The sequence below is a fragment of the Neltuma alba genome, unplaced genomic scaffold (assembly GCF_004799145.2).
Source record: "Neltuma alba isolate B1F8T4 unplaced genomic scaffold, ASM479914v2 tig00011218_pilon, whole genome shotgun sequence".
NCBI classification, from domain to species: Eukaryota; Viridiplantae; Streptophyta; class Magnoliopsida; order Fabales; family Fabaceae; genus Neltuma; species Neltuma alba.
The window spans coordinates 331,039-357,303 of NW_021635941.1; the positions used below are offsets into that span (position 1 = coordinate 331,039).

The 26,265-nt window shown below is 33.0% G+C and overlaps 2 protein-coding genes and 1 pseudogene across 2 annotated transcripts; 1 reads left to right on the top strand and 2 right to left on the bottom strand.

Annotated features, from left to right (window-relative positions):
* The first annotated feature begins 2,697 nt into the window (after positions 1-2,697).
* Positions 2,698-5,386, top strand: LOC114762497 (dihydroorotase, mitochondrial-like; annotated as a pseudogene).
* A 3,183-nt stretch (positions 5,387-8,569) lies between these two features.
* Positions 8,570-9,668, bottom strand: LOC114762496 (transcription factor bHLH162-like). Its single transcript, XM_028951989.1, has 3 exons — positions 9,469-9,668; positions 9,018-9,368; positions 8,570-8,881 (listed from the first exon to the last, which is right to left on the bottom strand). Exons 1-3 carry the CDS (start codon positions 9,616-9,618, stop codon positions 8,738-8,740), a joined length of 645 nt encoding a protein of 214 aa, XP_028807822.1. The 5' UTR covers positions 9,619-9,668; the 3' UTR covers positions 8,570-8,737.
* Positions 9,669-23,369: 13,701 nt separating this feature from the next.
* Positions 23,370-24,801, bottom strand: LOC114762549 (uncharacterized). Its single transcript, XM_028952041.1, has 3 exons — positions 24,564-24,801; positions 24,191-24,428; positions 23,370-24,063 (listed from the first exon to the last, which is right to left on the bottom strand). The coding sequence occupies exons 1-3, from the start codon at positions 24,786-24,788 to the stop codon at positions 23,639-23,641; spliced, it is 888 nt and encodes a 295-aa protein (XP_028807874.1). The 5' UTR covers positions 24,789-24,801; the 3' UTR covers positions 23,370-23,638.
* Between the last annotated feature and the right edge of the window lie 1,464 nt (positions 24,802-26,265).

Consider the following 26,265-nt stretch of genomic DNA (forward strand, 5'->3'; position numbering starts at 1 on the left):
CGTTGCGCTATGTATAATCTCGGCCATTGCTTTTATTAAATCGTAATCTTCAATTTCTCATCTTCTCCTTCGACATCTAAAACCCAATAGCTCTGTTCGCCGCCATCCTTCGCTGCTTGTCATCGATTCAGAACTTAGCCCTGTCCACTGTCGTGCCCTTCCCTTTGTGATCATTTTCATTTCTCCTAGCTGGAAGATTGGGTGGAGATTGTGAAAATATGATTTGGTTATCTTAAACTAAGGGGATGCTTCGCCATTGTCAAAAGTACTTTCTAAAAACACTTTTTCACAAATTGAAATAAATTTTTTTGTATATTTATTTCGTATACTGTAAAATTATTTTTAAAATTATAATTTAATTTTCATCTAAAAATCTCTAAATTTCTTATCTTGCATAAATATTTGGAAAAAATTAATTTGGAGGTCCTTATAATTATACTCAATCTTGAATCAAGTGCCTAACTTTTTTTTTTTAATTGAATCTAAATTTTCATTGTTAGATCTATTGCTCCCTAAGACCTAAAACTGTTAATTAAAACTAACACTATTAAAAATTTCGTTAAAAATCTCAATTATCTTCTTCTTCAACCTCCTTTCACCGTAAGTCTGTAACCCCAAGCTTTCTCTCTCCTTTTTTCATTCCTCAATATCATCTCCTTCCCCCACATTAAACGGCTTACCTGGCCGACCAACTGCATATCCATCATAAAAAATACATATAACTCATCTATTTCTCACAACATATGACTCATCCATGTCCAATCTAAATGGCACTCACCAGCAAATGACTTCTTGTTTGCTGGTGGATGCTATTTAGAAATCATCCACAAGGCCTTTTAATCAAATATCTCAGCAAATGTACCTAATTCACACCCAACTCATTTTTTATGACACTAATTAAATCAACAAGATATCTAGAGTGACCAGAGCATGAACCAAATTATTCCTATGTTTCCGCGCAGAGTGCTATTTTGCGATCATATCCATATTACAACTTTTAATCACTATAGCACCCCAAGTCGAATTTTGTTCAGTTATTGACATCATCCTCAACAAATGAGAAAGAAATGCATATAACTCATCCATTTCTCCTTCTCCAAAATGTCTCATCGGAGTCGAGCCTGCATTATTATATCTGTTCTTTATCGATCATGGTTACCTCCGTCGTAGAAGCAGAGTTGCTGCACCAGTCATGGAATCCGACATGGCCAGGCCCATATGTGAAGGCATCCTGGTTGATGACGGGTACAATGGTTCAAGTAATAATGGCCGCTGTGCAGTCAAAAAGAGTCGAGCTCTAATGGCATACATGTTGGGGATGGACAAATGAGGTGTATAATGGTCGGGAAGGAGAGAGAAAGCTTGGGGGTTATGGTGGGAGGAAGGCGAAGAAGATGATGATTCAGATAGAACTTCCAACGATGTTAATTCTAACTTAACATTTTGAGGTTTAGGGAGTGGTTCATATAACGGTGGAAATTTAAAGGATCCAATAAAAAAGGAAAAAAAACTCAAGAACTTGATTCAAAACTGAGTATAATTAAAAGACCTCCAAATTACTTTTTCTTAAATGTCTAAATGGGATTGGCTTTTTAGAGTTGGACGTTGCAACAAATCGTGCTGATATTATCTTTTTTTTTTTTGGGTGACATTTTGATGTGGACTCTTTAGACCTTCGGGCTTTTATGAACAATGAGATTCTGTTAGTCTGGGTTGCTTTATTTTGCAAGCAAATTGATTGATGATTGATGCGTTGGACCTATGAGGACCACTGTGATCGATTGATTTGAGGGTGTTTGATAAAATGCCTAGGAGAACACCCTATGTCACGGTAAACTCCAAGTTATAAGAAATCTGTCTAAAGCTATCATTCTCGGTGACATTCCATTCAGGCCTTTTGCATGAAGGATTATTGTTCATGCCTTTGATTAATGATTGTGCTAGTAACAATTGGGAAGCATATCCAGGTTAAATTTTTTTTTGACATACATATCTAGGCCAAATTATTGCATTTTACATCTTATTTCGTGGTTGTTAGACTAAACTACAACCAAATGATTGATAACCAAGTCCATTTTCACTTCATCTTTTTCGTTCCCCTTTGTATAGAAATGCCTGCCATTTTAGGTCCCGCTAAAGTAAACTGATTTCCGTCCATCTTACAATTTCTTCCTAACAGATAGTTCTGCAAGTTTTGAGATACTTGTGATGGTTTTGCCGCGTTAAGAATGATGAAGACTTTGTGCCTTCCTTACCAAGTGATTGTCAAATTTTGTATATAACTTTATTTGTGAAAGTGAAAGTGTTTTTACTAGTCAAATACTCAATGACACGATCTTCCTTTACTAGTCTTCTGTGTATTTAAAAAAAAGCGATACGTCCCGCTGTATTCCTACCTTCTAATGTCTTCAATACTTGGCTGATGACCATATTTGAACTCTAATAAGTGCAGCTGCTCTCTTTTCTCCTTAAAGGTCAGCTACTGCTACCCGTTGAACTGTTTCTGCAATCTGACTCATTTTTTGTTTCATTTATGAAACCAATCTCTATTTTCATGAGCTTCGCAGCCTTACATGTGAGTTATCTCTCTTTCTATGATAATACTATTGCCTATTTTGTTATCTCCATTTATAGGTATTAAATTTTTCATCTAAAAAATTTGAGGTGCATAAGCACCTACGATCTAAAGGACCAAAGATGGAGCTTACTATTACACAACCCGATGACTGGCATCTTCACCTTCATGATGGCAACCTTCTCAAAGCTGTCATTCCTTCCAAGTAAATTCACCTAATAACGGAAAGGTCTGTAGTCAATCCATATATAATCTCATGAATTTTAGGGAATGCATGCGACGAATGCTTGCTTCTAGTGCCTTCAATGTTCCTACAAATGAAATAATTTTTGAATCCTGAGTAATGACTAGTACCCCATTACAGCGCAAAGCATTTTGGAAGGGCTAGTTATGCCAAATTTGAGGCCAACTATTACTACCACGGCTACTGCTGTGGCTTATCAAGAGTCCATCTGCAAAGCACTCCCTGGAGATAGCAACTTCACTCCACTAATGACTCTTTACCGAACAGACATGACAAGCCCTGATGAGATTAAACTTGCAAGTGAGTCTAGTTTGTGGGCACACAATGTTAAAGAAATTTACCTGTGAAATTTATTCCAGTATATGACTAGAAGAAGTTTTTAAGAAGTAGCAAGTTTAATTTGCATGTCCAGGGTTGTATATATATGCTCTTCAATCTGTTGTTTAAATTCTTGTTTCATCCATCTTTGTGTTTATTTATCTGTTTTTTTTAATGAATATGTTACATTAATTGATGATGCTAACTGCATTGACAGAAAGAAGTGGAGTTATTTGTGGTGTAAAGCTTTATCCTGGTGGTGCCACCACAAACTCCCAAGATGGTATTACTGATCTTTCTGGGAAATGTTTTCTTGCTCTAGAGGAGATGGTTCGACAGAATATACCATTGTTGGTACTTATATGATTTTATGTAACTTGCTTATTTGTCTTCTTTTTAAAAAAAAAAAAAATTGTTACTCTTGTTTCTTTCCATTGTTTCTTTCCTTTTTAACTGTATGATCTCGGTTTATATGTGGCTATAACTAAGAATGTCTTTTGTTTTTTATTTTACAATCTTTTCCCAGTGGAGGATTCCTGATTTACAATTGTTCAAATCTTATGAGCCCCTTATGATTGATTTTATCATAATGGACCCCTATTTCGCAGCATGTTGCTATGATAAACATGTGAAGCCTTAAGCATGTACTGAATGATGCTTTGCAAGCCACCCAGTGACGTGTTTTCCTCTTTCCTGTTGGTTGTTCTTCTGTCTTAAAGTACTTAGGATGCCTTTTCTTGTAACTTCCTTATGCTTGAATCATTTTCTTTACAGGTTCACGGGGAAATTACAGATCCAAGTGTTGATGTTTTCGATAAAGAAAAGGTCTTTATTGAAACAATTTTAGAGCCTTTACTTCGAAGGCTTCCATAGCTGAAGGTCGTAATGGAACATATTACTACCATGTATGTTGTTAAATTTGTAGTCTTGCAGAGAAAGTATGTCTAATCATCAGGTTGAATGAGCTTTATTTTTATGTTATTATTTCGTTTTTTTTCTCATAATTTTCTCATGATTTGCTTTATTTGTCAGGTTATGTTGCTGCAACTGTTACACCCCAGCATCTTCTTCTGAACTGCAACGCTCTGTTCCTAGGTGGCCTGCAACCCCACAATTACTGTCTTCCAGTGCTCAAAAGAGAAATCGACAGTACGTTTTTTCTGTTATATTAGTCCAAATAATTTCAATTTTCAATATCTTTCATGTGCTATATCAGACTTCATTAAAAACTTGAAATAAACGATTTAAAGGGCATGAATGTTATGATCTACTTATAATATGATTGCATCCATTGAGTTTTAAATTATTCTTACTGCCGGTCTCATTTTCTGATATTTTTTCTTCTCATAATTATATATATATATATATATATTGTTATCTTTCCTTAAGCTTCCTTGTTGTTACTTTTGTTTTGCAGGACAGGCCATTGTTTCTGCTGTCACTAGTGGAAGTAAAAGGTTTTTCCTTGGAACTGACAGCGCTCCTCGTGAAAGGCGTAAAAGAATGTAGTTGTGGATGTACTGGCATACACATCTCCCCTGTCGCTCTATCACTCTATGCCAAGGTCTTTGAAGAGGTGGCACCTCATTCATATGTTAGATTTTACATTCTTATGGTTTCAAGTCTTCTATTGGCGTATGAACATATTGTTAGGTCTAAGGAGCAGGGGAAGGGGGTGAGTTCCAGTGATGAACTCGTATTTGCTTAAATTTCAGTGCGTTGGTTCATGAATAGCATTTGATTGCATCAATGCAAAGAAAAGGTTTGAAAAGCGGTCTTTAAGCGGTCTTTCTGCGTATGAATTCCAACCTCTGCTGATTTATCCTTCTTCCTTTAGCTATTTCTTTATCCTTGGTGGACTCAAAGCATATTATTTTCCTTAATGCTGGTAACATAATTATTTCTTCAATCTTTTAAAGCAAATATCCATTGATCCCTAGGCGATATGGTCACTAGCATTTCTGTTCGCTTATTATATATATGTAGTAAACTGCTTATCTGTGTGATGCAACTAGCTCGAAGGAAAGGCTCGCACTTTGCATGATTATTGTAAATCGACAAGCTGGAGGCCTTCACAAGCTTTAATGGACCAGACTTCTATGGCCTTCCAAGAAACAACTCAAAGATCAAGCTGAGGAAGGCTCAACGGAGGGTGCCCGAGACTTTTTCCTTTCCTTTCCTTTCCTTTCGGAGACATTGTGCCCATGTTCGCGGGTGAAACGCTTGAATGGGAGGCAGTCCTTGTTTGATTGATGTCACTTCTATTGAAAGTTCAGCGTATTTCTGCAGACTTCTTCTGAGAATAAAAGAAGTTCATTTTAAACAATAAAACGTCCAGAAAGTTTCATGGCAGTCTCCTATCTGACATTGGAGTGGGAATAATAACTGCAACATTCCCAATTATTCTATAAATGAAACTTCTTATATTTTTGGTGAAAGATTGTAATCATAATCAAAGATATCTTGTGTTCCCAATCTAAAAGCATCATTAGCTTAGTTGGAAATTAAGGCGTAGAAATATTTTGCCATTTCTCCCACTTTTTTAAATTCTAATTCAGCATATCGACAAAATGTTTCTGTGAAACAACTCATGATGTAAACTCTACTGCCTGGCGACAGTTGAATGAACAAGAATTCTTTTTGAAGGCAGCCTTTTTAATCGTTTGATGGCATACGGTACAAGTTCGGAGCACCTCTGTGCTTCAGATGTAAGCTTTCTATGCAAAGGCTAATCTAATTTGTCTTGTAGTTTTCTTTTTCTTTGATACAGAGATAGTTCTATATAATTTTTATGAACCTATTCTAGAGGCTTTGGCTATGAGGCTTTTGCACTTACTGCTTAATGGAAACTTGTGGACTTCTGATGTGGTTTTTCCAGGGGGAAAAAAAAAATTGTTCAGCCTCAGAAGAATTTAATTTTTGTTTCCTTTGGCTATTTCTTGAAGCTTGGAAGATTGGAGAGGCAAGAGCGGTTCCGTAAAGCACACCCAGTAGATATTTTTGAGAGCATGTAGGAAACCATTCACTAATTAATCCTTAAACTTTTAGTCTCCCCTAAACCCTTCTCACTAGCTGTGTTTAAAAGTCACACCGGCCTATTATATGATCAGCAAAAACTACAAATGTTCAACATTTCATAGCAATTAATTAACAACCATGGTTAGTAATGGGTAATGTGAAAAATCAAAAAGAAGCTGCGGCCCGAAGAGTTAATTATTTAGCTCTTGGGAATTTTACATGCAATCCAACAGATTTGGCTAGCAAATAGTACAAGATTGTAAACTAAACTATCAATGTTTAGCTCCCAATTTGCCATACTTATCCAGTTTGATCAGAATTATGAATTTTTAATTAATTATTGAAAATAAATAAAAATCAATACTGGTAAAACCTTCTGAATCAGTGGGGTAACCTGAGCCATTCATGTTAAAAGCAGAGAGAAATTCCAAAAACAGATACATGATAATAAGATGAAACAGCAAAGAATAAAAGTTGCAGTCTTTTGCTTTCACATGCAAGTCAGACCCTCGTCGTTGAAAAATTCAATGAACGGTACGCGCACCTTTAATTATACAATCCGACAGAACTTGATTATGTGCACGTAACTGCATCGTCTGCTCTTCCTTTCTGGACGGAAAGTTCATATTATCAATTGAAAGAGAACCCACAGATAGTGACAGGCACTTAATTAGATCCAAGTCCAATTGGTCTGCGGTATACATCAAAATTTGAACATGTAACGGATACGAATGTGCTGTGGGGAGGGGGGGACTGCTAGACTTGGATAATTGCATGCCTCTTCTTTTGGATCTCCTTTCTCCTAGATTCCTCTTTGTACAAAGACACCACAGAAACTAACGACACTTCCAGGAAAACAACAAAATTACCACAAACAGCACGAGGACAACGAGTCTAGGCAGAAAAATCAAAATAATTAATGTCCCATCATGATAATCCCTTCTCATCCTTTTTTGCAAGCTCCACTTGACTACTTTACATAAGATAGGAAAATTAGTTGAATTGGTTAATTATTTCTTATAAAACATCAGAATTATCTTCAATAAAATGCACGAGGTTAAAACATGTTATATTACAAAAAATACACGAGGTTCTTGTAATAAAGAGCATTGGAAGTATAATACTGAGCGGTCAATTCCATATGCATCATATGGGCGATTGTCAAAGGGAGGACTTCTAAATTAAAAGAGCCTAACCGCTTATTAACAAGTTATTAGTTAAGAAAATAGTAGCCTCACTTCTGCAAGAAAAAGAACACGAGTTTAAATATTAGAAAATATCTAACTATTTAAAGCTCAAGATCTAATTAATAGGCATTCAGTTTCAAGTCTAAAATGATTTAAAGAGTACCTAAGTTCCACATCAAAAGAGCCTAGCTACTACATAGCTCCAAAATGTTTCAAAGACATGTGGGTTTCACATCAAAACAGGCTAACTACTTTATGCCTAAGCTGCATCTCTATCTATAGTCACGAAACTCTCTTGTGGCGAGAGATAAAAGAAGCGTTCTAAAAGATTTTGCAAACCTCCAAAACAACAGAGCTATCGCAATTCGCAACGAAACTGAGTTAAATTACCATTCAATATTCAAGCATATAGGGTGAGACGTCTCCTACCATATTTCATAAAGATTGAGTCCTCACCCATAGCCACTGATAAGATATCTCCCTCTGAAACCCATCTCACATAGTCTTCTTATATCTTCTAAATAAAGTAAGCATCGGTTCCAAATTAAACAATCTTCCATTCAAAACATGGCTCTAATAATTTATTGAACCAACAAATTATTCAAAACAGCAATTTCCCCCTCAGTCACAAGTGATTCTAATAGAGAGAAAATTATCATGCCGCATGTTTTCAGCAAAATCATGAAATGATTATCTCAGATCATACTCAAACAAAATCATGTAATTAAAAGTGCTTGGAAAGATCATACCGCATTGAGGATTATATTCTCCATCAGTTTCCATATGATCAAAGCCTTCCATTCCTTCAGATCATTCTAGATCCTTCCACCAGCTCGTTGAAGCTAAGGAGGAACCAGACATGTTGCCTTGTTGAATAATGAGGAGATCTCGATTGCTTTGTTCTTCTTTCAGTTGGCCAAGATTGCTCCTCATTATAATTAGCTATTTAGCTTCATCATATTGTCTTGTTGTTGAAGGAGGAGATCCATTGTATTTGCATTGTTTAACTCATTGAAGCTTCATCAATTCCTTATTAATTGGCATAATTCTTTTAAGTCAGATTTACCATTCATTAATGTTCTGGAGTTAGCATATGCATGTTCTCTAATTTTTAATAATAAATGAAAATATAATGCTAATAGTTAAAGCACAGGTCACAAGAATACTCACTTTGAAGATCTGAAGCTAAATACAGGCACCTCGCTTATTTATATTGTATGAGATGATTGAAGAGTTACAAAGTACAACTGTACAGGAGAAAATCCGAAGCTAGATTTCAGGATAACGTCTTGGCGGCAAGAAGTTGAAATCTTACACCACCATTAATTAATATCCATTGGACATAGAGGGCAGTGATTATTGAAGCTCTTAATTAATTATATATCCTCTGGTTAATTAGAAGTTCCAGGGTTCAGAAGCAATGTTCTCAAAATCCCACCACTCAGGGTTTATTTCCACATCACTTGATGACCCGTACACAAATCTTTTTATCCTCTCGCTTACCTTGGTTGCTCCGAATTGATACGACGATTGCCCAATCTGCAAAACCCACATAAGCAAAACAAAACCAAATATTAGTTCACCTACACGGATTCCCGAAAAAATATGATTTTCTCGGAAAATAAACAGAATGTGAAGGAAAACCTGAGAATTATTAAGCGTATAATATATATACCTCTGCATGCACTACGTGGTGCATTGAGTCGCCAACAAGCGAGGAGTTAGCACTCACAACCTCTATGTTTTCTTCGTGAAGTATACGAACGATCTCATAGAAAACGAACTGGTTATCTAATCCCGTGATCAGAGCAATTTCTAGAGACGAACCCACTTCACGAATCTCGATTTCTGGTGATCTTGCCACAGTTTTCTTAGTCTCAATAACACTACTGGAGCTGCTCGCAGCAAATGGCCTTTTCCTTCCCGTCAAGCCTTCTCTCTTCTCTTGAGCCATCTTCACCTTCGCCTCCAAACTCTTTATGTAATCTATGGCCTGATCTATTTGATCAGGAAGCGGCAGTATTTCCTGCACCACACAAATTATTATTGAGCCTCACATCAGTACATTACATATCTACACACATACAGAGAATATGCAGAGGAATTGAAGAAGCAAGAGAAAGAACCTTTGGGTTATGGTCAGGCAGGAGAGAATTGAGCTTAGAGTAGAGAATCTTCATCTGGTTTCTTCTGTTTTTCTCTATGATTTTTCTTTCGACTTTGGTGGAAGAAGGAGGAGGAGGGGGAGGATGATTCTGGCTTCCTTGAGCTTCCATTGTTGTTATCCTTGGTTCTGCGAAGAAGCTTGCCGCTGTGTTTGCGAAGATGATGGTGGATGAGTTCATTTGTGTTCGCTATATAATGTTTGCGTGATCCCACACATACATATATATATATAAATGGGATTTTGTGTGTGTGTGTGATGCGTTTAGGGAATTGCGAAGTGAGATCAGTGTGAAACAGGAAGGTGACGAAGTGGGCGAAAAGCACAGTGAGGGAGTGATAAATGAGGGACGCACCGAAACGTCATCTCAGAGATGTCAGCAATCTGTCCTCCGTCTCGCCGTCAAATTAGAAAAAGTCAATATCCACGTGCCTCTTTTATGTGTTGCCACGTAATATCCCTCTCTATAGCCCTTTTTTGGCTGCCTGGCGTGGCTGAGAGCGCCACTTTCTCAGATGGAAACGAAATCATAAAGTAATTACTAAGTAATTAGACATTGGTTGACGTTAATGCGGAATATTAGTTTACATGAATAACCGTGCTAATAATATTTTATTGTTCTTTCTGCTTGCCGGTCCTTTCCACTAGGAAGATACATTGAACAATTATAAGCATCAGAACGTCAACCATCAAAGAACAATTTCAAGTGCAATAAGATAATATTGTCTACTTTGATATGAATTAATTATTTAATATAAAACACTGCTTAATTCATCATGTCCCACTAATTATTAAAATCGCTTCCCTGTTTAGTGCACAAGTTTTGGTTTATGTGCCTTTGAAGATGACAAATTTTTTTTTATTATAGGAAAAATCAATCTTAAAAGAATAAAAATAAAATTTTGGTTGGTATTGATCGTTTTGCACCAATAAATGCAATAGGAGCGAGGGAAGAACGAATTGCCTACAATTCATTTATTATAAGAAGCTAAGCAATAAACAAATTTTGTTCTTCATCAAACAAAAATATTTTGCTTCTCTCCCCTAATAATTATCTTGGTATTTTCTCTTTCATGTTTCATTTCTCTATAACCTGATAATTATAAGGAATGTTTTTTCTCCCCTTCGTTGCGTACCCAACATGATATTCTTCCCATTCACTGCGTTCATGAGTCTGCTAAAGACCTTTTTTTTGACTTATGATAAAAATATTTTTTTAATACTGGACTTTCAAAGAATAGAAAAAGAGGGCTACTTTACCAAGGCCATATTCAGAAGATAATTAATAAATGTTTCTCATGTGGAGTACTAGCTGATGCTTATTATAAACTTTGAATAAAATAATAATAAGTTAAAAATATATTTTTGTTTTCAAATATATCTTTATCATAAATGAGAAAACGGATGAAAAAAAATATGAGGAAAATGTGACAAGTAAAAAATAATTAAGGACAACATTGAAAAAAATACATTAAATATTAAAACAAATTCAAATTAAAACTTATAAAATAAACTATGTCTCTTTTTAAATTTGAAGCGTACAAATAAGACCCGAAGGAATATATAGTAAAAAAAATCCCTGATGAAAGACCATAAAATATTTTAAAAATTAGTCCCATACTTCCATTGATCTTCATCGTAGATTACATTATAGAAAACCGTTATTCATCTAATCCTCATGTTTCAGTGGGGGGAAAAAACATTAAACCTCGTTAGGTATATTTTTAAATTTAACATTTTTTCAATGTTATCATATTTAATATATTCATTTTTCAAAAGAAATAACCAGTTATATATAATAGATAAAGCTAAAATAATCTATTTATATTAAAAATTTAATGACATCACTTATAAATAAGATAAAAAAATCCTTTCTTTCTACCTTATAAACAGACCGGCAAAATATATACACACACATACGCACACACACGGCACTCTATTTCTATACGTAAGTTACTTGTATTTCATTTCGTATATCAAGCATACTAAAAAAATGCTTTAAATTAATAAACTTTTCACATTTGCTTATTAAAGGAAGGGTATTGAAATATAGAGTACATCTTCTCTTGCCTATATTCCTCAAGCGTATTCAACATAGTAGATAAAATTGAAAAAGACTATTAAGAGGGGTGTTTGGCAATAATAAAAAGTATATTTTTATAAATTGAGACAAACTCCTCCACATATTTACTTCATATACCGTAAAAACACTTTTAAAATTATGGTTTGGTTTCTATCCAAATATCGTCTAACTACGTTACAGATATCTTGTATTTAAAACTTTTTTTTCTATGAGTGAGTTATATATATAAAAACATAACGGAAAGTCGGTGTTGAGAAATATCTAAAAAGCGAAGACAAACTATTTTAAATTATTTTTATAATATATAAAAGAATAAGTTATAATAAGTACTAACTCCGGTCCTTCATATAAGATTTCGTTTGAGTTTTATTTTGGTCCTAAACATAAAACCCCAATCTACTTTGTCTTTCATATTTATATATTTTTTTTAAGGTAGTCCTTCTAACAATGATAGTTCTAGCCAATATACTTGATTAGCAAGAATATATTAGGAAAGACAACACCTAGTAACTAACTAATTTTTTTTTTAATCTTCTTAAATCAGTCAACTAGTCTTATAAGGAAGTTTTATATTTAGAGTTGGAAGAGTACTAGCATTGATTTTGTGTCGCTGGAAATAAAGCAAGGGGGACAGGCTAATGACAACGAAAGGAAGCGTGTATCACAGAAGAAAGTCAAGGGAGAGTGGCCGTTCTTCTTAAGGACTGAACATCCAAATGCATCTCTGCGTACGTCGCGGCTGCAGTCACGCACTTCCTCCCTTTTTCCTTCCAATCAAGCATCACTTTCAACACGCCTAGATCATATAAATCTAATTTTACACTTCATATTTATGATTTTTAATCAATATTCTTTGAAAAATTGTAACAATAAATAAATGATTAAATTTTGGCAAGGATCTGGTCAATCGTGTCATTATAATGAGTGTTTATTGTTGTTTTCCTCTGTTTTCCAAAAGCTTTAATTTCCTTTCCTTTTCCTCGAAATTCCTCCTTTTCTCTCTGTCCGGTTTTGCCATAACTATTCTTAATTTGATGCTAATCATAATTATTGGTCATATCTTTGCTGCCGGAACAAACACCTTAACACTAACGCTGGTAATACTGTGGTCTCTTCTTCAACTTGCCTTTTCCCATCCATGCTTTATCTTTATCTTGTCCCTTTTCTTGCTGTTTTGGGTCAACTCTTATTAATTAGTTATTTTAAACGTGCTTTTCTATGCTCTATTTTCACACTTAATTAAATGCCTTTGATTTTCAGCATTTCCCAATTGAATCTCCCGCCCGCCCCTTCCATTTTAAACTGAGCAGGGTTATACTGTTTATGTATATGGGTAGTTTTTTTTTTCCTCTCCCTATGCTTTGAATCTAAACATATGCTATTAGCAATATGATCCTGATGAAAAGTAGGCAACTCAAGAAACACGTTTAAAATGATAAGGATGAGACACTCAACTCTATATATTTAATATGATCTTCTCAGATCAAATTAGAAAATGTGAATTTTTGAAAAAAATTAATAAATTTGTATGTGGAATAAAAAAAATAATTTCCTGTCCCCATAATTTTGCAAGATTTTTAATCATGTCCTATAAATTTTGTTATATCAAGTTCTTATAGTTTCACAAGATTCTTAGTCGAGTCATAGTTTCAAGTCATTAAACATGAAGAAAAATAAATTACAAAGATTTTATTAAAGGGACAATTCCAAAAAAAACTTGGAATATAGGAAATTTCTGATTGGGTCCTGAAATTGTACAAATAACATAAAGGGTCAATGACCAAATATGTATTTGTAAAATTAAGAGGAATTGATAATTTTGCCCCGGTTAAGTAAAAGTGAGTTTTTCTCTAAACAAATCTATACCATGCTTACACTGTTCTAGTGATTACATGATTAGTTGTAGTTAATAACAAGGTACCTGACAACGAAAAAGTGAGTAGTTATTCTCTACACGAATCTAAGTAACGCTTACACTGTTCTAGTGATTACATAATTAATTGTAGTTAATAACAAGGTACCTGATAACAAAAAAGTGAGTAATTATTCTCTACACGAATCTAGGTAACACTTACACTGTTCTAGTGATTACATAATTAATTGTAATTAATAACAAGTACCTAACTACGAAAAAATAAGTAGTTATTCTCTACACGAATCTAGGTAACGCTTACACTGTTCTAGTGATTACATTATTATTGTAGTTATAACAAGACACCTAACTACGAAAAAGTAAATAGTTATTTTCTCTCATGAATCTAGGTGACGCCTAAACTCTTATAGTGATTCCTTAAATCATTGTAATAAATAAATACAAATGAGAGTAAAGGTTGTCAATTTTTCCTGATTTTACAAATGATAAATTGGGTCATTACTCTTTTGTCATTTACACAATTTCAAGACCCAAATGAAATTCCCTATATTCTAAGTGCTTTTTTGGAATTTTTCCTTGATTAAAAATCAGATGAAACTAATAAAGGGGGGAACTACAAGTAATTGATTAAGATTAAGTGAAACAACATATATCTGATTTTACAAAAATACAAGAACCCGATTAAAAATGTAAAATTATGGGAATTTGCAAATTAATTTTTCCTCAAAAATAATGCTTCCAATTTGATTGAATAAATTTACTTAAGTAAACAGATTTTTTGAACACCGCATTGCTCAAAATAAATATATTTACGAATAAGCAAGACACTTGTAGTTTTCTATGATTTAAGTAAGATAGAGATTTTGATTCTCGTGTTTGTCTACTCTGCTCATCCCATTCCCTCACTTAGATACAAGGCTTAGGATCTAATTAAAGTATAATTAATTTAAATTGCTTTGAAATATTAATTAAGTAGACATGTGCGCCCAATACACGTGAGTCGAGGCGGTATTGGAGTATCTCCCTGAAATGATTTCTCATGTACAAAACTTCTTTCCATTCCTCTGAATCTAAATTACTAATATGACTCACAATATAATATATTTAACTTATACACCACACATGTCATCGTAATGACGTATTCAGATCAAGAGCTCAAATAAAAAAAAAGTGCAATTGTTCTGTATCCCGATGACTATTATTAATATATACTCCTCCAGTTCTTAATATAAGACATAATTGTTAAGTTAATTTTGATTCTAAATATAAGACCTATTTCTCATATTTATCAATTTTTTTCAAATTGTCCCTATAAATATTTTTCCAACCATATCAAATAGAATAAGAGAAGGAATATTAAAAAGATGATTACGGTGTTTTAGGAAAAAACATTCATATTTTTTATAAGTAACTAACTTACCTAATTTCCGTAATCTAATCAATTAGTTAAACAAGTATTATATTAAGAACCGGGCAACTATTTTTTAATATGAGGCCACCCTTTTCAACTCATAAAGATAGGAAATAGACTGCCTTTGAGCATAAACAATTACACATCATTGCAAAATAAGCATACAAAGAATCCCACACAAAACACCTTTTTTCCGTACAATTATATTTTTCATAAAGAAATTTTAGGGAAGAAGTGGGGTTCACCCGCAATTTAAATAGGGAAAACCATATTGGAGGTACCTATACTTTTTTCAATTTTTAATTTGGTACCTATATGTTTTTTGTTCTTAACTAAATCTTTATTTTTTCCTCTATTAACATCATTAATCCTTATGTAGAGACTAAAATATTAATAGAACAAAGTTATAAAAGCTAATGTTGCTAAAAAGATAAAATTAAAGGTTTAATTAAAGAGAAAAAACACATAAGTACTAAATTAAAATTGAGAGAAATATAGGTACCTTCAATATGGTTTCCATTTAAATATGCTTTTCCTAATACTGTGACGCGCTTCAAAATCAACTCGGTGAGGGCACTTTTTTTGGCATATCATGTTTGAATATTATCAAACTAATTTGAAAGTACTCATCCCAACGTTATTTTATTTATATTCATAAAATTTAAAATAATTAACTTTATTTTTTTTAACAAAATATCTGAGCTTCTTTTACTCAACCTAACCTAACCGTCGGTGACTGTATGACACTTGATTATTTAGCATATCCGTCCGTCCCAATGAAAAGCTCACAGAATAATTGGATTTGAAGTATATATTAATATAAAACAATCCGAATGATAAAGCAGGTATGATGTCTCGGTCCAACACATTGATCCTAGGATACAATGATCCTAGAACCCCACATGCATATTTTATAATTATGATCTGCACACATCATCTTAATGACGTATTTCCATCAAGTTCATGTAACAGTAAAAAGCTTAATTAAAGAATGTAATTAATGGCCAGATTCAGAGTTTCTATCCGCTGTAGTTTAAAAAAATAAAAAGTTTGCAATAAAAAATGAAAAGATTTTCCCACAAGCAAGGGATCGTACGTTTGTATGCAATCATTTTACTTTGCATTCGGGTAGTTTTAAAAAATATAGTTAATTTGGTATGCAATGAATTAGTCTTAGAGGCCTGTGTTAGAGATTAGTTTATTTAACTAAGATTATTGATTAGCATGAATGAGCTCAGTCAGGCAGTGTCAGCCACTAAGGCAATCCAGCGGTAACAGGAACGCCACGTGGCATTCTTTGCTTTTGATCTCTTTTTGTTTTTGCTTGTATTTTTTAAAATAATTATTTTAAACATGTGTAAATTTAAAATAAAAATAAAATTTTAAAATTATTATTTTTTAAAAAATTAGTCAAAATGATTAATTAAAAAATTTACCTAAATAGGGTTCGATCTGGGCGTTAAACTTAAAAAAGAGATGCGTTTATGATATAACTGGTTGGCACATCACTTTTTAAACTCAGCATATTAAGTTCATATACCCTAACTCTATTAAAAATAGAATTTTCAATGTTTTTTTTCCTTCATATTATACCTCACACGCATGGACGTATAGGTGGGGGTGATTCAACTAGCGCTTGGCCTAACCGTCTATTGAACATATAGACTCAAGATTTGTCCAAATGCGGCTTAGCTTAAGTGCGCCGGAGACTCTAAAAAAATGCAATTAATTTTAAATTATGTTGAAGTCTACAGGCGCGGCCAAAATTTTGCGAGTCAACCTAGTACCGGGTTTTATTACCTCTAAAATTTATACTCTTTTCCGATTCTTATTATAAACTTTAAATAAACTAATTTATAGATAATAAATAAATAATTAAATTGGTTTAAAATAATAAATAGGTTAGAAGAGTAGTATCTTTTGTTTTCAAATATACCCTTATACCAAAAGCGAAAAGAATAAAAAACATATGTGAAAAAAATGTAATCAAAGAGAAATAATTAAAAGCAATATTTAAAAAAAATACATTAAAGTAAACAAATTCAAATTAAAGCTTATAAAATGAACTACCACGTTTCTCAAATTTAAAGCTTATAAATAAGATGAGAGAGAGTATTTTGGCAACTAATGCTTAAAAACTCCACTGAATGAGAAAAAATAATAATAATAATAAAACTCAAGTTGTTTAGGTGGGGAAAATACACAAGACCGTGATATTGCCCATGCTCGCCTAAGCCAATCGAAGTTCCAAGTGTACAACACTTGCTGTGAGACCGAAGTCTTTCTACTAAACATCGGGCTTTGAGTTCTATTCTAGAACGATCGCTTTCAAGGGGCATAGGCATAATGACGTATTAATTGGTATCAAGTCATGCAATAGTTTTCTTTTATTTTTATTACTTATCAAATTAAAAAAAGGAATGTAGTAGGCCCAGGCCCAGCAGCCCACCTTGACTATGCATCAAGCGTCATGCGCATCATTTTCCCCACCAAAATTCAAATGCCATTGTGGCAAGGTTCAAAGTTTCTACATTGTAGTTAAACCTTTAAAGTGAATGGCTCCAAAATAATAACAATAAAAATATAAAATATGATCCCCACAAACATGGACTTGTAAGTTGTACACAATCATTTTATTTTATATACAGATCTTTTGCAACACACCAAACAACACAAACTCCCTTTTTTTTTTTTTGGCTCCCTATTACAATGCAAAGGCATTGGTCCAAGGAAATATTAATAGGGATAGTAGATAAACTGATAGAGCAGGGTGCCAATAGTTCAAACTTAAACAAAGCATTTTTCTAATATTAACGAGGTTTTTTTGCAATTGTAGATTCAGCCTTTATGCCATGAGGAAATTTCACCTTTGTAGTTTGTGGCTTCGAGTAATAACGATTCTTGTTATAACTTATAGCAACTAGATTACATTAACTGAAAAGTCAATTAAGATTAATCAGAGATAATAAATGCATAATAAATATATAAATATGCCCTCATTTGTCGAGAGTAGAGAGAGAGAGAAAATAAATGAGGAAATTGTTTATATTTTCTAAAGACAGCTTCTTTATCTTATTTATAAGTCATATTTGACAGGTTTTATCATAACAACAAAGAAAATATAAATTTTATTACTAGGCTTTAAAATTTAACAACTTTCTCATTTTATTTATATTTAATATACCCATATTTCATGAGAGCAAAATTAACCCAATAATATGCCTTCACATAAAAAATTTAATAATACAACTTATGAATAAATAAAAAATCTTTTCTTTCTATTTTACAATAAATAGCATCAGAGGAGTAAAAATAGAACTGAGCGTTTGGCAAAATATTTACATATTTATTTATATTAATTTCTAATTAATTTTAATTTATTTTATTATATTACTTTTTTAATAAATATTTATATTAATTATTTTTTATAAATTATAAATAGAATTAATATAATTAAATCGAATTAAATAGATATTATTTCCTTTCATTTCAAAATTAATTATTTTAATATTAATATTATTTCATTTGAATTATTTAATTTTAATTTTAATTAAATTCATTTTATTAATGTAGAATTTCAAATCTCAAACTTTTATTAGAACTCGCTATTCATTGGGACGTAATCGCTACGTAGGAGAGATGGCCAGTGATTCAAGACGTAGCATCAGAACTACTATGTAGGTTTTTTGTTCACTGAGAGTTTTGAATCCCTCTCTTTCCAGTTTCCACACACATCTTTACCTAATTCATCAATACTGTTGACCCGCGCAATAAAGGGCCGGTGAGGAGAGTGAATGCTTCCGTTTAATACCTATTTGCGGGGCCCCCTAAGATGAAAATATTTTTCTAATGTATTTTGTTAATTAATGAGTATTTTACAAAGGCCATTGGCTTAGACTCTTAATTCTACGGTCGGCATGCTAGCCGCTGTTGGACGAGTTTTGCGTCGAGCAAAGCGCTTCTCTTCCATGATTGGATGGTTTTAGAATTCTAGTTTGAGTGCCCCCAAAACCATGGTTTGCAAAATCATGATTTTGAGTGGGATGTCATTCAAACAGCATCAATTTTGTAGTATAATCCGAAATCATTGTTGGAGTCAAAACCATGATTTTGAACCCAAAACCATGATTTCAATAGTAAATTCATTCCGCTTCTGGCTCAAATTAAAGACTATGATTGTGTCTGTCAAAATAGATCTTGTAATATCTAATTTAATTAAAAAATATATATATAAGAGTCAACTTTCCACCAACTTTCGGTGAAAAGTTAAAGTGTGAAGGTGGAAAATTTGGAGTAGCGTGGAAAGTTGAGCATGAATGTTGAAATTGAGGGGTGAAGGTTGAAATGAGAGTTGGAGTTGGGAGTTAGGAGTTTGAAGATTATTACGAGGGGACCTGATACATGTGTGGGAGTGTTATTTTAACACTCCCCACAACCCAATTCCCCAGCGCAAGAAGGAAAGAGAGCAAGAGAGATTAGAGTGTGCGTGAGAAAGAGGAGCATACCGGTGAAGCAGATGGCAAGTTTTGAAGATATTTTAGGTATATAAAATTTCTTCTTTTTATTAAAATTTATTTATAAATATTTCCTGTATATTTTAAGCTTCCTATTTACATTATTACTATAGTGATTAGAGAAAATTTTGAGACTTATATATGATCTAAGTATTGAGTTTTAATAAAAGATGACTATAGAAATTTAGAAGTGAATGAGTTGTTAATTTTAATTGTTTAGATTTGTCTATTTGTTGGTTTTTAGTATTTAAATTAGTTTTTCTAGTTGAAAAATCTGTTATATATGATTTATATTATATTTTTACCGATTAAATTCAAGTTAAGTAATTTATTTGGATTGTTTGGCATATTATTAAGATTTTAATCAGTTTTTTATTTATTGGGTGACTGGAGGTTTTTAAAATAATTATTGTAGCTAAAAAGTTTATTATTTGTGGAAATATATATGTGTGTGTGTGGTAGTTATACCATTAAAGTTTTTGATCTGATTATTTATTTATAAACACTTGAAGTATTATTGAATTTTTGATAGTTTAGTTTTAAGGTTTAAACTTAAAATGAGATTTTTAGAATTTAGAACATAATAATTTTATATTTAGAAATTGTGGAAAATTCTTTTTATTAAGGTAAATAATTTGGAGGTGGTAAATAAATAATTTGGGTTGTTAGAAATTTTAAGTTGTTTCTAAATACTTAAAATTTTTGGGTTATGAGAGTTGCAGGAATTTAGAATAAAAATTTAATTAAATTAGAAATTTAACTAATATAGAGAAGTGTAATTAATTAATCAATTTATATTAATACGTGGTTATATTAATTGTGTAGATTAATTATTGGTTGAACAAATGATTGATTTTGTGATAATCCTTAGTATTATTTTGGCGAAAGATAACCACTTTCCACTTGTTATATATGCTAATATGTTGTTTGTGAGTATTTTGCTATTTTGGTATAATGATTTGTTATTTGAAACTCGAGTAGATAAATTATATCTTTTGAGCTATGAAAATTGTCTTGTGAGATTTTTGGAATTGTGATTGAGAAGTTTGGAAAAGATTATGATTTATATCTTATGGATTATACTGAAAAAGATTGAGACATTTTTGTTATATTGTGAATGGTTGGTTGTTATTTGAATTTTGGATTGAACGCTATCCTACCACGTGGTAAGGCTGCCATTGGTACACATTGGTTGGCTTCTTCCTTCGTTCCTAGAGTAAAGGATAGACCTTTGTGACTTTTTATTCGTCCCCCAAAGTGTGGGATGGACCTTTGTGACTACTTAATCGTCCCCCAAAGTGTGGGATAGACCTATAGGTTGGTTTGATCCCCTATAGTGAGGGATAGACTTATGTGGCTTGTGTGCTAGCCCCCGTAATGAGGGTTTGGATGATTGAGATTATTTGAGTATACATATTTGTATTTTCATTGGTATATAGATATTGAGATTTAATAATTATCCCACTTGACACCTCACGAGCACATGTTAGTATGTATGATGAGTTGGAAAATTGGTTATTGAGGCGTTTGTCTCACCCTGTGGTTTTTACTATCTTCAGGTGATAGTTCAGATGATGGCCTATCAGGGAAGGCTCCGGAGACATAATGTGCTGTTATAGCTTGTATAGCCTCCCTGCTTTTGTTTTATGTGTTGACTTGTTATATATTGCCACATAAGGCCCATATACTCTAGTGCTGTAAACTAATACTTTTAATCACTACTATCTGATATGGGAGGTCATTGGAAGGGCCAGAGATATTTAAGACTTTGCGTATTACACTCATTTGATAGTGTTGACTTTTGACTAATGGGCTCTATGACTTATATTAAAATGTTTTATCAGTTCGTGTGTTTGAAAGTATAAGTTTGGTTTGGGCTAACGTTAAATAATTTTTCTAGACTTTGAAAGTCCAAGGCCCAAGTTAACGATTGATGTGGCTCGTAATATAATTTATTTCTTTTAATCATGATAGATTTTAAAAATTTTAAGGTTTCTTCTTTTCTATCATGGTTAATCGTTCGAATAAATTGAAAATTTTGATCTAAATGGGTTTTAAAAAACGATTGTCACAGATCTCAACAATAATATGACTTTAAACACCCATCAATTATTTTTTTATAAATTATTTAATCTTATATCTATAATATATATACACATATATTAATTAATTATTAATTACATATCTTATGTATTATTAATTATGTTGAAAAAATATATTATTAATAATTTTATTCCTTCAAATTAAAATATATTATAAAATCTATATTTTATGTTATTATCATATTAACTTGTGTTTTTTTAGTAATTTGTATATATAAAAATACTTCTAATAATAACTATTCAAACACTCTCACTTCTCAGAATCATTTCTTCACAAAATCTATTTTTTAGAAGCTATTCTCCAAATCATGATTTGGTTTCATCCAAACACCCCCTAAATCCTAAAATCTTATTCTTCCTTTCTTCCCAGCCCTCTGATGTAGCTGTGTACCTGAATAAGGTAGGCCCAACAAACTCGGTCCATACTTAGGCCCAATTTCCTGCTGATTGTCAAAAATGAAATCTATCCGTCTTCCCAAAAATAAAAGAGGATCGGACGAGAGATTCACGTAGACAAAAATAAAATGTGTACCTGAATGACAAAAACAATAAGAAGACAAATGAAGATCATACCTCCACGCCGGGGGTTATTGGACATTTTTTTATTTTCATGTACAGATTAATCAATTCAATGCCTGTCACCTCACTAATAAGTTGAGTCTAGTAGAAGATGTTAGTCTTTCACAATATTCTTATTTAGAAAAGTATCCATGTTTAGTATCTGAAAGTATTTCAAACTTATTTACTTTCAAACGGAGAATCTTTGTGCTTTTTTTTTGGGGGGGGGGGGGGAGCTGTTACCTTAGACCAACAAACACATACGAGTTAGAGCCTTCTCGTTTTCAAATCTTAAAGGATATTTGGTAACCCTGAAACACTTTTTGCATACAAACTGACACAAAACTATTTTTATGTATTTACTTTGTATGCCGTGATCGGTTTTCACCCAAACGGCTTAGAGTTTTGTTTTGTCTTTTGTACCAAAATAAAGCAGGGCCTTCTCTGCAGCTTTTCAATTTTTCAGGTTTCAGCGGCAGCTGAGAGTCTGAGACAAGAGCAGAGCCCCACCCACCCATACCTTTTTTCCCCTCAAAAGCACGAGGCAGGCTAATCTGCTAGTGTTTGAAGGTACCAGGTTTTTCCCCCCTTCCTCCTTAATTGTATGTTTCATTTTTTACACATTTGATTTGTAGTTTGTCAAAAGTATATCTATCGAATTAATTTTCAAAAATAATAAATTCAAACTCCCTTTTTCATGTCAACTTTTATTGGCGAGCTTTTTTAAAAAAAAAAAACTCCCTCCTTATAAAATCACAAGACATTTTTTCTAGAACACTACCTCCAATCCTTAATACAATAGTGAATTTGATATTTAATTTGATTCTAAATATAAGACTCCAATCTACTATATTAAAGGTTCTATCAAATGTTAGTTCTAACTAATACATATTCTAAAGAAGATAACACATATTTGTTATAAATAACTAACTTAACAAATTTTTTCTTATACTTAAATTAACTAACTAACTCTTATATTAAAGGTTAGAAATAGTATTATGTTAACAAATTTATAGCATTCTTTAGTATTTTAAGGTGTAATCAATAAACCTTTTCCCAAAATGTCTTTAATTAGGATTGTAATTAATAAGGTTTTGACATTTTTTTTTCCCAAGTATCATTTTTTAAAATCAATTCTATTTAAAATTCTGCCATATATTAAATATGAACGTTTTTTTTTGGAAAGAATTCAAACGTTCATTAGATAAATATACAAAGAATGTATAATTGTAAAGGTCTTTTTTTTTTTTTTCTTTACCAGCAATTGTAAAGGCCATTAACCAACTTGTTGAAGGTATAAATTAGTTAAAAATGTCATATAATTTTAAAGGGATGGGGTGAATATTTTTGACTCAAACATAAGGTTGGTGAGAGTTAGTTTAGGAGGAATCTGGGAGCTCGTCATATTAAATTTTAAAGGTATTGAGTGAATTTTTTTAACCCAGTGAAAGTTAGCTCAGGAATGAGTCTGGGTAACTATATATCCACACACACCCCATTAAATCTTATTTATTTCTCACTGGTATTAAAGAGGAAATGAGACCAACACGCGGGAGCAAAATTTTCCTTCATCCTCTTCTCAACTCTCATCTCACAAAACCTCAACTACAGTACGGCGCATGCCGGGAATGTTCTCCAGTAAGTCACAGGTGAGCATTGAAGTCTTGGGTTTCAGTGGCCGGACATGGTCTCCGGCCACCGACAGGGCCACCGCCGACCTGTCGAAGGTTCCGATCAGCCACTTTGCTTCCATGTACTTCTGCTTTCTCCACGGTGCCAAGTGCATTTTCTTCTCCTTCATGCATTTCTTAGCAGCCGAACACAAAATCTTAATTAACACTCTTAATCTCTCAACCTTTCCCACAAATACTTCCGGCAATCGGCTAACTAATCTGTTGTAATCTTCGCTCCCACGTGCCATCTCGAATTCAGTTCTAAAACTTAACTCTATCACCACCCTCACTTCTCCTCTTTTACTGCTTGATTTATCAGTCACTTCCAGATAGGTGTGCTCTCCTGAAATAGTTACCAGAGAAGCATTTAATATTTCACTATTAAATTTTCTTAATTTAATTCTTCAGGGAAGTTTTGTTTGTTTTTTTTTTTTCCCTTCCCTCTTTTATAATTGGAATCATGGATATACCTGATGGGATTTCTGAAGAGCTCTTCCATTTAGATTGACAAATGGAGCAATTGAAGCCCTGGTTCAAAAGGCGATCGCATATTTGTCTCTGGAGGCAACTCCGGCATCCGTACGACATCGCCGGTCGCCGGCAAGCGCATTGCGTTTGCATACCCGATGATACGCTTGATTCTCTTAGAGCCTGCTTTGTGGCTTGCCGAATTTTTGACTCTATTGAGGTTGTTCTGCATAAAGTGGCCTGAAAAAAGGATGGAAAAGAAAAGGAATTAGCTTTCTGAGCGACGAGATGAGAGATTGGTAAACTTGACTTGTGGGGAAAAGTCAATCAAGTTTTGGTGGCTCTTGTATGAAATATTGGGATCTGATTTAGTACCTGGAGGAGCTGGTCTTGTTCGTCCCAGTAAGCTTTGTTGTGTTGCAGGGTGCCGAAATTCTCGTACTCCTTGTTGTCTTCATCCAGAAAGTCGCCGGAGTTAGATGAATTCTTCGACGAGGAGTTGACATCCTCCCAAAACGCAAAAACTGTATCGGGAAAACTCATGGCAACATCGCCGTTTTTGTACATCTCGTCGGAAATCAGGCGAGTGGCCGGAAACATCTCCGATTTTCTGTACATCAGGATTCAGAACTGCTTGAAGTGGGAAATCTGTGGGGTTGGGTTGGGCAGCTCATATGGATATGTCTGCGATTTATATACAAAAAGAAGCGATGGCTGTCTGGCCCTACGCGGGACCCGCATCTCCACCCTGCAAACCCTGGACGCTGCGAACATGATAAGTTCTTGGGTTGATTTAATAATCACTTGTTGAGTTGGTGCTGAGACCAATTACAGGGATACAAAGGGGTCCCGTTCGGTGCTAATCAGGTGATGAGCAACTAATGCTCATCACCTGATGAGCAATCTTAACCGTTTAAATTAAATCTGGACGTTCAAATTTAATATTATTAAATAATTATTTTAAAATTGAAAAAATTATATTTTTAAAAATGATAGTTAAGAGATTATTTTTATTTTTTATTTTATACCTATTAAAATAATTATTTTAAAAAATAAAAATAAATCTAAACCGTCCAGATCTGATGAGCATTGGGTGCTCATCAAACTGATGAGCACCCAATGTAAATCCGATATAAAGTGGAGACTAGGTCTTATTCGATCAGCGAGAATGATATTTTTTCATATAAACATCTGATTTAGTCAGATTTAGTGATTATCGAATTTCAAGTCAAAAAAATGATTATCGAATTTAACTGGGGTAGTTTTTTTAAAAGTATTTTTGCATTCATAAGAATTGAACTTAGAGAGTGTTTAGATAAGAACAAAATCGTGGTTTTAGAAATGTTTTTACAGTATGCGAAGTAAATATGTGGAGGAATTTGTCTCGATTTACGAAAAAACATTCTGAAAAGTGATTACGGGGTTACCCAAACACCTCATGATCTCATATTTAAGTAGTTAAAATCTTTTTTTATTAAGATCAATGCTGATTGGTAAATTGATGGAATGATTTTTTTTAAAGAAGAAATAAAGTAATTAATGATAATTGGTTTACTTAAGATATTTAACTCTCCTTTCTTTCAAGGTACAAGGGGGACTATGTTTTATTATTGTTCATGTGTGAAAAAAAAAGCCTTATGTTAAGTTCTTTATATTTATTATATCATGGTCATGTGTCTTTTTTATTTCATGTAAATTTGGTAATTAAATGCTAATAATTTAAAAATGGGACATTAAAAATTGACATAATAAATATAAAAAATTTAATGTCAATATTTTTTGTGTGAAAAACAGGAGAAAAAGAATATTGTATTTTAGTCACTTCCAAATAACTTGGTGAATCTGCAAAATGCTTTGAGTTTTTATTTTCTGAAAAATTATAATCTTTTCCCTTGAAAAGCATGATGTGAGGGAAATTTTGTTGATGAAAAACCAATTTTCGGACGTGTGAATTAATGTATGTCCTCTGATATGATCATTGAAAAAAGAGAATAATTAGAATAGAGAAATGAAGAGGGGCAGAAGCATAAGAAGATCTAATCCTGGATTTATTATGCTCCTTTGTTCTGATTAGCTC

Coding starts and splice junctions, on each gene's coding strand:
- LOC114762549 (XM_028952041.1), bottom strand. CDS start 24,788: ATGTTTCCGGCCACTCGCCTGATTTCCGACGAGATGTACAAAAACGGC. Junction 24,429..24,563: donor AACAAGACCAGCTCCTCCAG/GTACTAAATCAG, acceptor TCCTTTTTTCAG/GCCACTTTATGCAGAACAAC. Junction 24,064..24,190: donor CTCTTCAGAAATCCCATCAG/GTATATCCATGA, acceptor TAACTATTTCAG/GAGAGCACACCTATCTGGAA.
- LOC114762496 (XM_028951989.1), bottom strand. CDS start 9,618: ATGGAAGCTCAAGGAAGCCAGAATCATCCTCCCCCTCCTCCTCCTTCT. Junction 9,369..9,468: donor TGCCTGACCATAACCCAAAG/GTTCTTTCTCTT, acceptor TGTGTGGTGCAG/GAAATACTGCCGCTTCCTGA. Junction 8,882..9,017: donor ACCACGTAGTGCATGCAGAG/GTATATATATTA, acceptor TGGGTTTTGCAG/ATTGGGCAATCGTCGTATCA.